Source organism: Impatiens glandulifera, chromosome 5 (assembly GCF_907164915.1).
Source record: "Impatiens glandulifera chromosome 5, dImpGla2.1, whole genome shotgun sequence".
NCBI classification, from domain to species: domain Eukaryota; kingdom Viridiplantae; phylum Streptophyta; class Magnoliopsida; order Ericales; family Balsaminaceae; genus Impatiens; species Impatiens glandulifera.
Window position 1 is genome coordinate 36,244,844 of NC_061866.1, and position 16,334 is coordinate 36,261,177.

A 16,334-nucleotide genomic window follows, 5' to 3' on the forward strand; every position below is an offset into this window, starting at 1 on the left:
CCAACATGTAAAGGTATGATGGCAGTATTCCATAGGAATCCTCTACCGTTCCTCGCACAACTATTAAAGCATTTTCCCTTGCCCTCCATGCCTTATTATAAGTCAAAAATATCCCATAAGTTGTCTGCATGTCTTCAATTATTTTTTTAGGCAAGTGGTTATGATGATGGTCCATGTACTTGCTCTTCACGCACTGCCCAATAACCCATGCTGGTGTTTGCATTTTTTTCTTGGGCCTCGACAAAACTGAGCATGAGTGTTGTTGCTCAAATGTCCGGATCTCAAACATCTCAGAAAACTTACCTTTCACAGCCCGCAAGCTCCACTTGCATGTCTCATCCAAACATTTGAGTTCCCAAAGATTTTTTCTCGACTTCTCCACTTTGAATTCAAAATGATTGGTCATCGCATATTTATATAGAGCAAGTTGAAGTTCTTTTTTATTTTCAAACAACGAACCGACTTCCAATACGGTTTCACTAGTTAATGCCATCGCAAATGTGGGGTCTGGCGGTGATGTGTCTGTCGGGTCTGTCGATGGTGTACCCATTGAAGATCGTCTTGCACTAGATGGTGTACCCATTGATGATCTTCTTGCACTTGTTGGTGTACCATTTGATGCCTTTCTTGCACTAGTTGGTGTACTTAATGATGATCTTCTTGCACTTGATTGTATAGGTATTGATGCTTTTTCACCACTATTAACATGCAAGTCCTGAGTAAGTGGGATGTGAGGCAAAGAGGTTTCTCTGGCTTCATTTTGACTTTCAACAAAGAATTCCAAGGGTACAACAGGTGGTACAAATTTCTGAGTAAGTTGTGGTGGTAATATACTTTCTTGAGTTGAGTATGTAAGTAGTGGTATCTTTTCTTTAGTAAATGCTGACTTCTCCACTACAGATACACACAATGGTGACAATGTTCGACCAAAAATCAAGCGTGATAGATATGTGTTCAAATCCCCATCATTATCAATAAAAACAGGTTTTGGATTTCTGATATTCGGAATATCATACTTCACTTGGAGCACTAAATCGTATGTTGATATCTGGAGATTAAGTCTATCGTAGAGTATATCAAGTAATTCAGCATAACGAGTACTTTGGGGTAAATCAAATGTTTTGATTGAAGATGCATCAAAATACAGTATTCCATCAGCATCAAGTTTCCACTCTCCATTATAGAAAACGAAAACTTCAGCTGCAATAAAAAACATGATTTGATTTAGAGACGGATAATTAATACTTCGCGAATCGCTAGGAACTTAGCGAAACGGGAAGGCCTTCGCGAATCGTTAGGCACTTGGCGAAACGGGAAGGACTTCACGAATCGTAAGGCACTTGGCGAAACGGGAAGGCCTTCGCGAATCGCTAGGCACTTAGCGAAACGGGAAGTAAACCCTAATCAATCTCAGAAACCGAACATCAATAAAACATGCACAAAATAGACGTACCTATTGGAACAGTGCTCGTGCACGTCGTCGAACTCATAGTGGATTTCGAACGAACCGTCTCCGCCGAGATCTCCGACAAGTTCGCCGCCGCCACCGCCGGAGTTTAGAGAGAAGCAAGAGAAGAGCGGGAAGAGAGTGAAGGAGAATAAAAGAAATGAAAAAAAGTACGGAGGTTATATTAAATAGTAAGGATAATCTGGACATTTATCATATCGTCATTTCGCGAAACGCTAAGTCACTTAGTGTTTCGCGATAAGGGCAAAATCGTCCAAAAAAAATAAAATCACCACGAGCGCAATAAAATTATCAACTTACCATCAGATCAAATAACCTCATTTTGTAGGTTATTTGATCAAATTTCCCTTTTCCAGAGTATTCTTTGAGTATGGTGGAGGCCCATGTATTTAAATATATTAAGGTTTAAAAAGGAGAGTATTTATATGGTGGTTTTGAAATGAAAAAAAAAAGTTGTCAAAATCTGTCCCACTCATTTTTTCTTTTTAATGTTTTTCAGTTAACTACTTTTTATAGAATTTTCAGTCTTTATTGATCTTTGTAGTAATTTTTATTCTTATTTTTTTTATTATTATTGTTTTTCTTAAAAAAATAAAAAGTTAAGAAACATTAGTTTTAAAGCATACTCATGGATTGTATTAATTTAAAAAGATTTATTTAAGAACCTTTAAGATATATATAATACTATCATAACTATTTTTAATAAAAAAATATTTACAAAAAAATTAAAATTAAAACAGAAAACATTGATTTTACAATATCAAATTATAGATCTTATTAACATAAGAAATAAAGTTACATTCTCATTTTTCCAATATGTTATTTCAGAGTTTTATAAGATAAGAACTCTCTATATATAACTTAAATATAAATGGTGGAAATGATCATCTTTATAATTATAATTTCTATAAAAATAAATAAATTATGTAATAATATTAAACTAAAAGAAATAAAATTAGAACCTATATGATAATAGTAGTCCAATAATAAGATTACCTAAAGAGTTATATCATTATTAAGGAATACATAAACATCACTAAAATGATTAATAAATTCCTAAACTTAAGAATAATATTTTATAATCAATTTAATTTTGGTTTTTAAAATTTCTTTGTTTAAATAATCGAACTATTTCAATATAACTATTTTAATATGTTTTTGTATATTATTTTATATCTTTTTATAAACTTTAAACATAATTTAAAACTAATTACATAATTTTTTATTCAGTATTTCTGAATTGACTACTGTTTAAATTTAATTCTTTAGTTTATTAATATTCTTGTGATGTTTATTTATTATTTAATATTTATATAACTCTTTAGTATTGTTATTATTGGTTTACTATTATTGTGTCTTTAAAAAATATATTTAAACCGTTGAAATAGTGTGGTTACCAAATTTTACTTTAGGTTATAAACTCTATGATTTCATCCTTTAAAAGTTTCTTAAACAGAAGTGGAGGTACAATAATTTATACTCAAGAAAATAAGAAGATTTATGTATGATTCATAACTTTTTTCTTAAAATATAAGATAATATATATAAGATATTATCACAATTTTATTACAATAATATAAATTTTGAAAATTTCATTATTATATTATATTATTATATTAATTTCCTTATAAGCTCAATGTAATGTCTATATATTAGACATAACCTATGTAACTTTATATATTATTCTAATATAATCTCTTCTCTTTATTTTAACATGGTATAAGAGCCAAAATTTTTGTTCTTAAGTTACAAAATTTTGTCTTCCGCTGCCTCCATCAATGGTTATTTTAACCATTGATGAAGGGCTCTAATAATGCTATAATTATTATTATTATTATATTTTAATAATAAAAAATTTTCTTTCAAATAATATTGTTAATGTTCTTATTTGCTTCGACAGTCATATTCTCTAAGTATTGTTTTTAGTTGTTGTTTATCCTAGTAGTCAATACCAATATTTTTATTTGTCTTAATTCAATCATACGTGCTTCTTTACTGGTTATTTACTCAACACACTACCATTATTTCGTTAAGATATGTTTTTCAAGTGTTGTTTCACCCCTAACATTCTATGCTCATGTGATTCTACCTTCTTTGCTGGTTTCTTTTATGCAACACACTGTCATCCCGTCGTTGGATGGATCTTGAGAGACTCACTAGTAACTTCAGAGTTTATTCGGTTATAGTTTTACTCCATAATTCAATGCCCGTGAGATTCTACCTCTTCGTTGGTTAATTAGTCAACACACTATCATCATTTATCTGGATGGAGCTCACGAGTTTCTGATGTTTGAAGAATACATCATCAACATTTCAACATATTATTCTCAACCTCATGTTGTTTAAACGTTTTCCATCTTGAGTTTGAGGAGGGATGTTAGAATATAAGATAATATCTATAAGATATTATCACAATATTATAAATTGTGATAATATCATTATTATATTATATTATTATATTAATTTCCTTATAATCTCAATTTAATGTCTATATATTAGACATAACCTATATAACTCTATGTAAATTAGATTTTTGTGAACATTGTGTTCTGGGAAAACAAAGACGAATAAAATTTAGCACTACTATCCATAACACCAAGGGTATTTTGGACTATGTGCACTCAGATGTCTGGGGACCCACCAAGACCTTATTTCTTGGAAGTAGACGTTATTTTGTTACTTTTGTTGATGATTTTTCTAGAAGAGTATGGGTGTTTACTATAAAAAATAAAGATGAAGTGTTTCAGATTTTTCTTAAATGAAAAACTCAAGTTGAAGACGAGACATGAAAAAATATCAAAATTCTCCGGATTAATAATGGTGGAGAATGCAAGAATGATAAATTCCAGAAATTATGCCAAGAGTGTGACATAGTTCGACACTTCACAATCAAAAAAACACCAGAGCAGAATGGAGTATTGAAACGTATGAATAGAATATTGGTGGAAAAAGTTCGTTGTATGTGGTCTAATGTTGGGGTTAGACAGGAAATTTTGTGCAGAAGCTGTGTCATACGCTCAATATTTGGTAAATCCTCTACCATCATTTGCACCTGGTGGCAAGACTACATTAGAGATATAGTCTAGAAAACTTACAACTAATTATGTTTTTTTTTTGCATATTTTTGGTTCTACTGCATATTATCATGTAGTTGAATCAAAGTTAGATCCACGTGGAAAGAAGGCTTTTTTTATGGGACTTACTATTGGAGTTAAAGAATATCTCATTTGGTGTTTGGATGCAAAGAAAACCAATATCAATAGAGATGTTACTTTTGACGATTATTCAATGTTGAATAAGGTAACACCAGACAAAATTGATTGTACTCCGCGACATGTGGAGTTTGAGGAAATAAAGATAAGCCCAAGTATTAGTAACTCTCCGACAACAAACGAAGAGTCAAATGAGAAAGAGGTTCCGACCCAAGAACCTTCACAATAACGTGAATACATTTCTATGAATAGACCACAACGAGTTATTCAAAAACTAGGTCGGTTTGTTGATATGGCGGCCTATGCATTTTTAGTCGTAGATGATGTTCCGTCCATTTTTTAAAATGTCGATCAAAGTACTGAAAATGGAAAAAGGAAAAGTGTTATGGAAGATGAGATGCAATCTATTTAGAAGAATGAGACATGCAAGTTAACGCATTTACCAAAAGGGAATAAGGTCATTGGTCGTAAATGGATATTTGCTAAGAAATAATGATTTTATGAAAATTTTGATGTTCGCTACATGGAAAAATTGATAGCTAAAAACTACGCTCAGAAGGAAGGAGTTGATTATAATGAAGTACTTTCTTATATTGTTAAACACTCATCTATTAGAATTTTGTTTGCCTTGATAGCGCAGATGAATTTGGAGCTAACTCAACTAGATGTGAAGACCGCAGATATACACGGTCATTTGAACGAGGAAGTTAACATTTATCAACCAGATGGATTCAAAGTTGTTTATAAATAAAATTAGGATTGCAAGTTGAACAAATCATTGTACGGGTAGAAACAATCGTCGAGACAATGGTACAAGCGACTTGACAAGTTTATGATGGAGAACAAGTACACAAGAAGCAAATTCAATTCCTGTGTGTATTTGCACAAATTGTAATATGAGTCTTATATATATCTATTCTTGTACGCTAATGATATGTTAATAGCATCAAAGATCCAATATGAAATTGACAAATTGAAGGCTCAATTGAGTAAAGAGTTCGAGATGAAAGACATGGGAAAAAACAAATTTAAACATTGTTTAGATTTGGTAAACATAGAGTTTGAGTCGGCGTTGAAGAGCACCAATTAGAAGCACTTAAGAACTATTTTTTAATAATGAAGATTTGTATTGATATTGTGCCAATGTGAAAATTTATTGTTTTGGGCACAAATAGAATCCCACATCCCTCACAGAATTCCGCTATCTCAACTCTAACGAGGAAAGCTTCGCCCTCAAGAAATCCAAGCAAAATTGGCTCTCACTTAGCGACAAGAACACAACCTTCTTCTACCAGAAATGCTCTACTAGAAACTTCCGTAACAATGTTATTCGTCTCAAGAGGAGTGACTGAAGCACGGCCCAGGGGCATAAACATGTGCAATTGGAGGCAATCAACTTTTATCGTGGCCTCATCGGTACCAAAAAAGATCCCTCAAATCACATGAGCTTCTTTTACTAGATCGTCATCATGAAAGTCAATAGTGCTGACAGAAGTAAACTCATTCAGATTGTTAGTGCCAATGAGATTAGAGACACTCTCTTTAGCATGAAAGGTGACAAAAGCCCTAGGCCTGATGGATTCAATGCCACTTTCTTCAAGGCCAATTGGAACATTGTCATACAGAGTGTTTGTAAGGATGTCACTGAGTTCTTTTCAAACCGCAAGATGCTTAAGCAATGGAATAAAACCGTCCTCAACTTGATTCCAAAAAATCCCTCCCCTAAAATGATTCAAGATTTCTGTCCCATTTTTTGCTGTAATATCACTTATAAAATTATTTCAAAAATCATTGTCAAACATTTTAAAGTTGTTATCTCAAAACTAATCAGTCCTGGATAATCAAATTTCGTTCCTGACAGGTCTATCTCCCATAACATCTTACTCATGTAGTGTCTTCTTAATGGTTACAGTCGGAAGTCCATCTCACCGCGTGTGGCTTTTAAAGTGGACATCCAAAAGGCTTTTGACTCCATCAATTGGAGCGCCATTCACGATTTCTTAACCGCCTCTAGTTTCTATTGTATCTTTATTGACTGGATTATGCAGTGTGTCTCGACCCCCACTTCATTGTGAGCGTGAACAATATCCATGATGACTTTTTCAAAGGGAAAAATGGGGTTAGATAAGGGGATCCTCTCTCCTCCTACATTTTCGTCCTTATTATGGAGGTCTTTGAGTGCATTGTTAAAATGCTCATAAAATACCGATCTTTCACTCACCACCCTTATTGCAAGAAAGAATATATCACATATATCTGTTTTGCAGACGATCTCTTCATTTTGGTGCATGCTGATGTTGACTCTGTTAGAACTATCAAGGAGGCTCTCACCATTTTTTCTAGTGTTACAGGTCTCATAATTAATCAGGGAAAAAATCTTTCTTTCTATGGCGGCGTCAAGGAGAAAACCAAAGCCAACATATTCAGGATCATGGGCATTGAAGAAGGATCGCTCCCCATCCGATACTTGGGCATCCCACTCTCCTCTAAACAACTCTAGATCTCGCACTGTCGACCTCTAATTGAAAAGGTAAAAAAATGTTATTTTGGGATGGGCTACTAAAAGACTTTCTTTTGCAGGTCGCAATGAGCTAGTCACTAGAGTCGTTATGGGTATTATCGGATACTAGGTGCAGCAGATTGTCCTCCCAAAGAAAGTCATGAAAGAATTAGATCAACTTATTAGGAATTTCATTTGGGGGACTCAAGGGCGTGGTGGGAAAAAGATCAAATGAATGGACACATATAAACCCAAAGACGAAGGCGGAATCAACATCAAGGATGGTGTTTCCTGGAACAAAACTCTCACCTACATGCACTTCTGGGCATTGGAAAAGAAACATGATTCGCTTTGGGTCAGATGGGTACACTTGAGGTTCATCAGAAAAGACATCAGCATCTGGACATGCAAGATCAAAATGGATATGGCGTGGTCCCTTAAAAAAATTTTGAAGCTTAAATACAACGCATGCAAAATGATCAACATTCAAATTGGATACGGTAATGGCACTCTATTCTGGCATGACCCTTCAAAAATAGACTCATCCTTCATAAAAGTGTCTTCTCCATTACTAAAATCAGGCGAGAATGTCAATTGGCCACAGTTCAACAAGTCAAAAGAGGCGATTAGAACAACCATCTGAGGACTATTCCAGAAGGTGCGAGAATCCTTGACGCACTTACATCCTATCATCTGAATAACCATGATGATACTCGTGTTTGGAGTGTCGAGAACAATGGTAGGTTCGACTCGGGGTTTTCTTGGGATTGTGTTCGTGATCATGGGGACGTTGTCCCATGGTCCTACTTAGTGTGGTCTATCAAAGTGATCACATACACCAATTCATTTTATGGTTCACCTTCTGTGAGAGACTCAATACCCGTGATCAGATATTAAGTATATGAGCATCCCGAATCCTAATTGCCTCCTTAGCTTGGGAAAAGAGGAGTCCATTGAACACCTCCTTGGGCACTGCCATTTTTCCTCCTTTCTTTGGCGCAGATTCTCTACATCAACGAGCCTCCTCAACTTCCCAAACGAATGGACTGACATCAAGGACCTCACCTTCATAAAGACCAAGGGCAACTACTTGAACTCCAATATCTTCAAGTGTTTTTTCGCCAACATTATTTATCACATTTGGATGGAGAGGAACGCTACAACCTTCTTAGCAGTCCGCAACAATGCGGATACAGTTTGGAACAATATTATCACCGACGACAACTCCCTCATCCGAATGTGGAGGCGTATTCCCACAAGCGAGAAGAATTGGTTAATCTGTGAAAACTAGAACATCTCTTACAAGAAAGTCACCCTAACCACTAATTTCATTGCACTATAATTCTTAATTCTCATTTGTCATATTTTATCTCTCTCTTTTTGTACTTCATTCAGTTTGTTTTTACTCTAACTTCCTTTGAACTCATGTAACACCTTTGCCTTTTATGGATTTTATTTTATTGACTCTACGTCAAAAAAAATCCCACATCGGAAAATGATGGGAGTGAGAGAAGTTTCTTAGTATATAAAATAAACTCTTTTCACAATTAGAATAGAATCCCACGTCGAAAGATGATGGGAGTGAGGAAAGTTTCTTAGTGTATAAAAGAAACTCTCCCTTTAGTTTATTGCACCCAATACTTGTATATTTTCTTCCTTATTAATTGATATCCTTAGTGCTCGAAGACTTAGGCAACATTTTGTCTGAACTCCGTTATCAAATTCTATTAGTGTGTTCTTTCGTTTGTTTTTTTTATTTTGTTTCTGTCTGTTTTTTCCAACAATCTCTTCTCCTTATTTTAACACTTTTGATGGTGCAATATACGTTATGATGGATATTGTTATTCTTCTAAAGGATTTTGAGTGGAAGTGGAGGTATACAAAATTATCTCATGAATGGCTCGAGCAAAGGTGAAAATTGAATTGTGGAACTCACTCATTTCTTCAAGGCTTGAGTTTTTGTCAAGGTGGAGATTGATGTGTACGGCTCGTGTATTTCCTAAGAGACATGAATTTCTTTAATGTGAAGATTGTTGAATTTGTAACTCATTCATTAAATCTCAATAAGCGCGGTATTCTCCCAATGTGGAGATTGTTGAGTTTTAGGCTCATATTTTATTAGAGTTTATATATTGTAATGGTTTTAAGGTTTTAATGAGCTTATGAGTAGTAGTTTTGTCTTTATGACTTTTGATGTACTTCTATAAATAAGACGTTGTAACATAAGGTTACTTGGATCATTATTCAATGTAAAATTTATAGAATGAACGACTAACCGAGAATGTAGGCATTTGTTGGCCGAACCTCGTTATATTTTGTATTCTTTATAATTCTTTACCCTTCTATCTCTATATATTTTTTTATCATATATTTAGATTAGATTTTTTTTCAACAATATTAATGTTCAAATTAAGAAAACTAATTTAACTTAAATGATTATTTATCTTTTTTTAATAAGCTTAGTAATTCTAGGTTAAAGATTCAAATCTTAAGAAAAATATAATCCTTTATGTGACCTTAGATGTGTAGCCTATGCAAATGTATGTTGTATCACTTTATGACCGACACTAAAAAAGATATGTTGTTTTAATTTGCTAGAAAAGTTGTAAAATGCTGGCACGATATAAGTTTTCTTTTTCTTGATGGTGTATCATTAATGGGTTTGATCACGATGGATGAAGGATTTTCTTTCAAAGGCATTACTCAGGTGGGTCACTCTCATAGTCTAAATTGTGAAAACATTAATGTGCCTAAGTCACTCTGAAGAAGTCATGTTATTTTTGCAAGAGAAATTGTGGAATGCAGCTCGTTGGAAGATTTATTTTTCTCGATGGTGCATCATTAATGGGTTTGATCTTGATGGATGAAGGATTTCTTTGAAAGACATTACTTAGGTGGGTCACTCTCCCCTTCTGAATTGACGTGAAACAAATGTGCCTAAGTTTCTGACATACTAAGGATTGGTTTGTGTAAATTTATATTTCGAGAAGAATGTATTCTATTTGTGGAAAATCATACATTAATTTACTAACAATAGTTTGGAGAGATATATAGAAGTCTTGGAATTTGATGTGAAATAGTCATTTTCTTCTTTTTTTTCTTTCTAATAATACATGTCCTATATTTATGTAATTTGAGAATTTGTTTTTATTTTGTTTTTGCTTGTAATTGAGATAAAACTTTTATTTGGTTTTTGTTAGTGGAGGTTTCATGATACATTCAACAATTATAGCACATTCCACTAAGGATGAGTGATCAAAGTTATAATGTTTATATTTGATATATTTGAAGATATGAATTAGCTTTGACCTCCAAACACATGATATAAATTAAACACGTTAAATATATAAGTCAATTTTACTAATAATAAATGTCATAAATTTAATGTGAGTTAACTAATATATCTAGTTCAATTAGTTTGAAATTGAAGTGAAGAGTCTATAAGGCATGTATCATCCTAAATAATAATAATAAAAAATTACTCACTGAACCCAAAATGAATAAAGAAAATTGAATTAATTGCATCTAAATTATTCTCTATAAATGCTAGGCAGTCCAACGAGTTACGATCAAACTAGTTTCAAACACGAATCAATTGAAAGGAAAGATGGATATTATTCATTTGGTTCTTTTCTCTGTACTCTTTATCTTAGAAGAAGTAAGCTTCCCCCAGGTCCTCTTGGTCTGCCAATCTTTGGAAATCTCTTTCAGGTAATATTTGTATTAGTTTTGTTTTTTGAAATGTTCACTCGAAACTCATAACTTTAAAAACATGAATTTTTGTAGCTTGGGCCGAAGCTCCATGCATGTGTCGTTTACAAGACTAGCCAAAAAGTACGGACCAATAATGTCCCTACGGCTCGGTTCTGTTACATCGGTGGTTGTTTCTTCCCCGGAGATTGCCAGAGAGATTTTACAGAAGCATGACGAGGTTTTCTGTGACAGGGCAATACCAGACGCTGCAAAGGGCCAAGCTAATTTCCACATCTCCATGGTATGGCTTCCTGCCGGCAATAGGTGGCGGATGCTCCGGCAAGCAATACACAATCACTTAACACACAAACATAAGTTGGACTCTTTAGTGGACTTGCGGCATAAGGCTGCAAGAGAGCTGGTGGAACACGTGAAGAATGGAGAGATGTCTGCTGTGGCTATCGGAAACTTGGCTTTTGCCACTGCTCTTAACCAGATGTCAAATGTTTGCTTCTCGCAGAATGTTGGGGAGTATGAATCCAAGGAGATTCAGGTAAGGATGTTGGCATGCATTAATTATTATATGATTTATGAGAATTTGCATGCATGATGCATCATGCATGCATATATATGGATGCAGGGGTTTATGAAGGCCGTGAAGACAATTATGCATGTAGGGGGGAAGTTTAACATATCCGACTTGTTTCCTTGGCTCACGCCATTGGATCCTCAAGGCATTAGGGGGAAGACCAAAGAAGCTTATGATTGGCTTGAGGCAAGGGATGATGTCTTTCTCAATCAGAGGAGGGATCAGATTCGTAATTCAAACATTTCTTCTTCTTCTTCTATACATGACCATGATGATCTTTTGCATTCATTTATGGACTGTGGGCTTAAAGATCCGGATTTTAATACTCAACAACTCAAAGTCTTACTTATTGTTAATTTGTTAGTAATCTTGATTTTCTTTGTGGTGACTTCTTTTTTTCATCATGGTTTTCTGCACCTTTTTGTCATACTCAACATTTTGTGTATTCTTCAGGAGCTAATGGTAGCTGGATCTGATTCAACATCAATCACTGCAGAATGGGTAATGGCAAAACTTCTTTTGAATCCAGACATAATGAAAAAACTTCGCCAAGAGATAACCGAGATTGTGGGTACAAAGGGGAAGATAGAAGAAATAGACATCCTTAATCTACCATACTTAGAAGCTGTAATTAAGGAAACAATGAGGCTTAGGCTAGCAGTTCCATTGCTAATGCCTTACAAGTCCAAGGAAGAAGTTGAAGTTAATGGATATGTGATCCCAAGGAACACACAAACATTCATAAATGCATGGGCTATTGCTAGAGATCCAAGCTACTGGGAAGTCCCTGAGAAGTTCATACCGGAGAGATTTCTCAATTCAACAGTGGATTTTAAAGGGCAACATTTTTGTTTCATTCCATTTGGTGCTGGTCGTAGAATATGCCCAGGGATGCCCGTGGCTCATCGCATGGTGAGTCTTATAGTTGCTTCATTGGTTTATCACTTCGATTGGAAGCTTCCAAGAGATACCACAATAGATAGCCTAGACATGGATGATCTCTTTGGCATCACACTTCCAAAGGTCACACCTTTGCTTGCAGTGCCTACTTCTATTAATTAAACAATAATGAGATTGATTAGTTAAGTCGATTTACTGAATAATATATAAATAGTGAGTGTATTAAGTTAAAATAAAATAAGTGTTTTTCTGAATATTGTATGAATGATGTATTAATTAAATAAAGAACATTTTATCAATTCAACCAATGAATTGTCAAATTGTTAGGTTCAATCACATGTTTAAGATCAATCCAGATCCTCTATAGAATTGATCCTCTTGTTGGTGCGGAAAATATTATAACTAAGAAAATAGGATTTTATTGATAGAAATCTTTAAGTAGCTACAACTCACTTAATTTTGAGATATTAAAAAACTAATGAGAAACTCTCAATTTAAATGATAAAATAGAATAATCTAGAACTCAAAGTAAATGCAATTCATGACATTAAGTAATGCATCTCTTGAGCTTCATCTTCCTCTCACGATCGATCTTCAACTCTTGAGATTCATCATCACATTTAATGTTTTCCAAGATTATTAATTATTTATTATTTTTAACACCCCCTCTTAATTAGTAATCTTGAGTTTCTTCTTGAATTTGTCGAACTTGTCAATCGTGACGGCTTTGGTCATGATATCTGCTGGCTGATCCTCTGTCTTGATAAACTTCATGGAAATTACTTCTTGAGTAACCAAATCTCGAATAAAATGATGTCGTAGTTCAATATGTTTGGACCGAGCATGAAAAACAGGATTCTTTGTCATTGCAATAGCTGACATATTGTCACAATGAATAATTGTCGGCTCACATTGCTCAAACTTCATATCCTTTAAAATTCTTTGAAGCCAAATAGCTTCACAAGCTGCATCGGTACATGCTATATACTCTGCTTCGGCTGATGACAATGCCACAGATTTCTGCTTTCTTGAACTCCATGATATTACATTTGATCCAAGACAAAAGATATAACCGGAGGTACTTTTTCGATCATCAATCGAGCCTGCCCAATCACTATCTGTATAACCAACCAGCTTACATTCACTTTCCTTTTTGAATTCAATGCCTTGAGTTTTTGTGCCTTTAAGATATCTAAGGATTCTTTTTGCGGCTGCAAAATGAATTTGACTTGGCTCATTCAAAAATCTAGAAAGCAAGCTTACCGAATGTGTGATATCCGGTCTCGTGTTGAGATAGATTAATGAACCAATCAACTTTCTATAACTAGTTGAGTCAGCTTTCTCACCGTCGTCGTTAACTTGAAATTTTTCATTCAACGCCATAGGAGTGGAGAGGGGCTTGCATTGACTCATATTGAATTTCTTGAGCAGATCTTCAATATATTTTTCTTGAGATAGAAAGATTCTTCCTGGACTTTGCTTAACTTGTATACCAAGAAAATATTTCATGAGTCCCAAGTCTGTCATCTCAAAATCTTTCATCATTTGATTCTTGAATTCTGCCACCATAGCTTTGTTTGTTCCAAAATAGATGAGATCATCTACATATAAACATACAATCAAGAAATCTTTGTCAATAGTCTTCACATAGAGAGATGATTCACTTGTACTTCGATTAAAGCCTTTCTTGATGAAATAGCTATTGATTTTGCTGTTCCACGCTCGGGGTGCCTGCTTTAACCCATACAATGCCTTTTTTAGTCGATAAACTTTCTTCTCTTCTTCTTTGATCTCAAAACCTTCGGGCTGCTCAACATACACCTCTTCTTGAATTTCTCCATTTAGAAAAGCTGATTTTACATCAAGTTGAAATATATTTACCTCCAACTGAGCTGCAATGGCTACACAAGTACGGATTGTCTCCATTCTTGCAACAGGAGCATAAGTTTCTGAGAAGTCAACTCCCGGTTGTTGAGAATAACCCTTGGCGACAAGTCGAGCTTTATGTTTTTGAATCAAACCATCCTCACTGTACTTTACTTTGTAGACCCATTTTAAACCAATAGTTTTCTTTCCATCTGGCAAGTCCACGAGTTCCCATGTTGAATTTTTCTCAATTGTAGATAACTCGTCCTTCATTGCTTTTTGCCAATATTCCTTTTGAGAAGCTTCTTGGAATGACTGTGGCTCACAAGAAAATAATCCAAACTCAATTTCATCATAAATGTCTTGAACCATTCGGGTCTTTCTTGGAGGACTATCTGAATCAGGTTCTGAGTCTTGTGCAGAAGGTTGAGATGAGCTAGCTTGGGATGTACTAGCTTGGGATGCAATTGGATCAGTAAATGGTTGTGATCCCAAGTCTTCAACTTCTTTCCCCTTCCAATTCCAAGTAGCTTTTTCATCGAAAACAACATCTCGAGATACAATAATTTTGTTGTTCAATGGATTCATCAATCGATATCCCTTGGATTCATCACTGTAGCCAATGAACACAAGTTTTTGGCCTTTCTCTTCAAACTTCTCCCGACTTTGAGATGGGATTAGAGCATAAGCAATACTCCCAAATATTTTTAAATGATCAATGACGGGCTTTTTATCATACCAAGCTTCAAATGGAGTCTTATTTCTGACCGCTTTGGTTGGTGATCGATTGAGAATATATATAGCTGTGTGAACAGCTTCAGCCCAATATGGATTTGGAATTCCCTTTCCTTTCAGCATGCTTCTCGCCATCTCTACAATCGTACGGTTTTTTCGTTCAGCTACGCCGTTTTGTTGTGGAGATCTACTGACGGTTAATTGTCTTTTGATACCATTTTCTTTGCAATATTCTGTAAAGGAATTTGAGAGATATTCTCCTCCACGATCAGTTCTCAAGCACTTCATTATATGACCACTTTCCTTTTCAGCTAGAGACTTGAATCGTAAGAAAATAGAAAATGCTTCGGACTTTTGATTAAGAAAATAAATCCACATCATTCTTGTATAGTCATCAACAAAGAGAATGAAATACCTCTTATCTCCAGGAGTAGGAGTTTGCATCGGGCCACATATATCAGAATGGACAAGTTCAAGTGGTGCTTTTGCTCGCCATGTAGATTTGGGAAATGGGAGCTTGTGCATCTTTCCATAAATACAACCTTCACATATATCATTCATCACTTGAATAGAAGGAAGTCCAACCACCATATTTTTCTCTTTTAGCAGCTGAAGTCCCCGTTGATTTAGATGACCATATCGAAGATGCCAAAGCTTAGACAAATCTTCATTTTCAACTTTTAATGCACAATCATTTTTCAATAGAAACGTGAGAGAAAAAGTCTTATCTTTCATTTCGACAGTCGCCACAACCACATTCTTCTTTTTGTCAAATATTTTGCATCTTCCATCATCAAAATATACCGAGAAGTCCTTAATAAGTTGTCCAATACTAAGAAGATTATATGAAATATTAGGGACATAAAGAACATCCGTGATAAGCTTTTTATTACCTCCCGAAGTTGGAACAGCAATGGTTCCTTTTCCTTTCGCATCTTGATAAGAACCATCTCCAAGAACAACGGTTGAAGTAATGTCTGAGTTGAGCTCCACAAACATATCTTTATTGCTGGTCATATGGTTGCTAGCACCGCTATCAAGATACCATCGACTGTTTGACTTCTCTTCACCATTCAGAGAAACAAACATAACGTCATAATCTTCTTTCACAAATTTTGCATCATCTTCTTTCTTCTCCTGATTTTGAAATCGACAATCCCTTTGAGAATGATTAGGGATTTTGCATCTTTTGCATTTGAAATAACAATCTTTTGACTCATGATTTGTTTTCTTGCAAATGATACAGAAATAAGAATCACCAGATTGTTGTGGTGCTTTGCCTTTCCAACCGAATGCCTTTTCATTTTTCTTACCAAATTTGTTGTGATGACTTCTTGAAAACGCTTCTGGTACTTGCTTGGATTTGAAGGC

The 16,334-nt window shown here is 34.7% G+C and overlaps 1 protein-coding gene across 1 annotated transcript; it reads left to right on the top strand.

Moving 5' to 3' along the window:
* Positions 1 to 9,851: 9,851 nt before the first annotated feature.
* Positions 9,852 to 12,550, top strand: LOC124939265 (cytochrome P450 76T24-like). The gene is made up of 5 exons (XM_047479754.1): positions 9,852 to 9,887; positions 10,731 to 10,891; positions 10,967 to 11,426; positions 11,514 to 11,813; positions 11,916 to 12,550. Exons 1-5 carry the CDS (start codon positions 9,852 to 9,854, stop codon positions 12,522 to 12,524), a joined length of 1,566 nt encoding a protein of 521 aa, XP_047335710.1. The 3' UTR covers positions 12,525 to 12,550.
* Positions 12,551 to 16,334: the final 3,784 nt, after the last annotated feature.

Excerpts from the sequence above, each read along its gene's own strand:
- LOC124939265 (XM_047479754.1), top strand. The coding sequence starts at position 9,852 with ATGGATGAAGGATTTTCTTTCAAAGGCATTACTCAG. Across the intron at positions 9,888-10,730 it reads CTTTCAAAGGCATTACTCAG|GCAGTCCAACGAGTTACGAT; the intron begins GTGGGTCACTCT and ends TATAAATGCTAG. Across the intron at positions 11,427-11,513 it reads ATGAATCCAAGGAGATTCAG|GGGTTTATGAAGGCCGTGAA; the intron begins GTAAGGATGTTG and ends ATATGGATGCAG.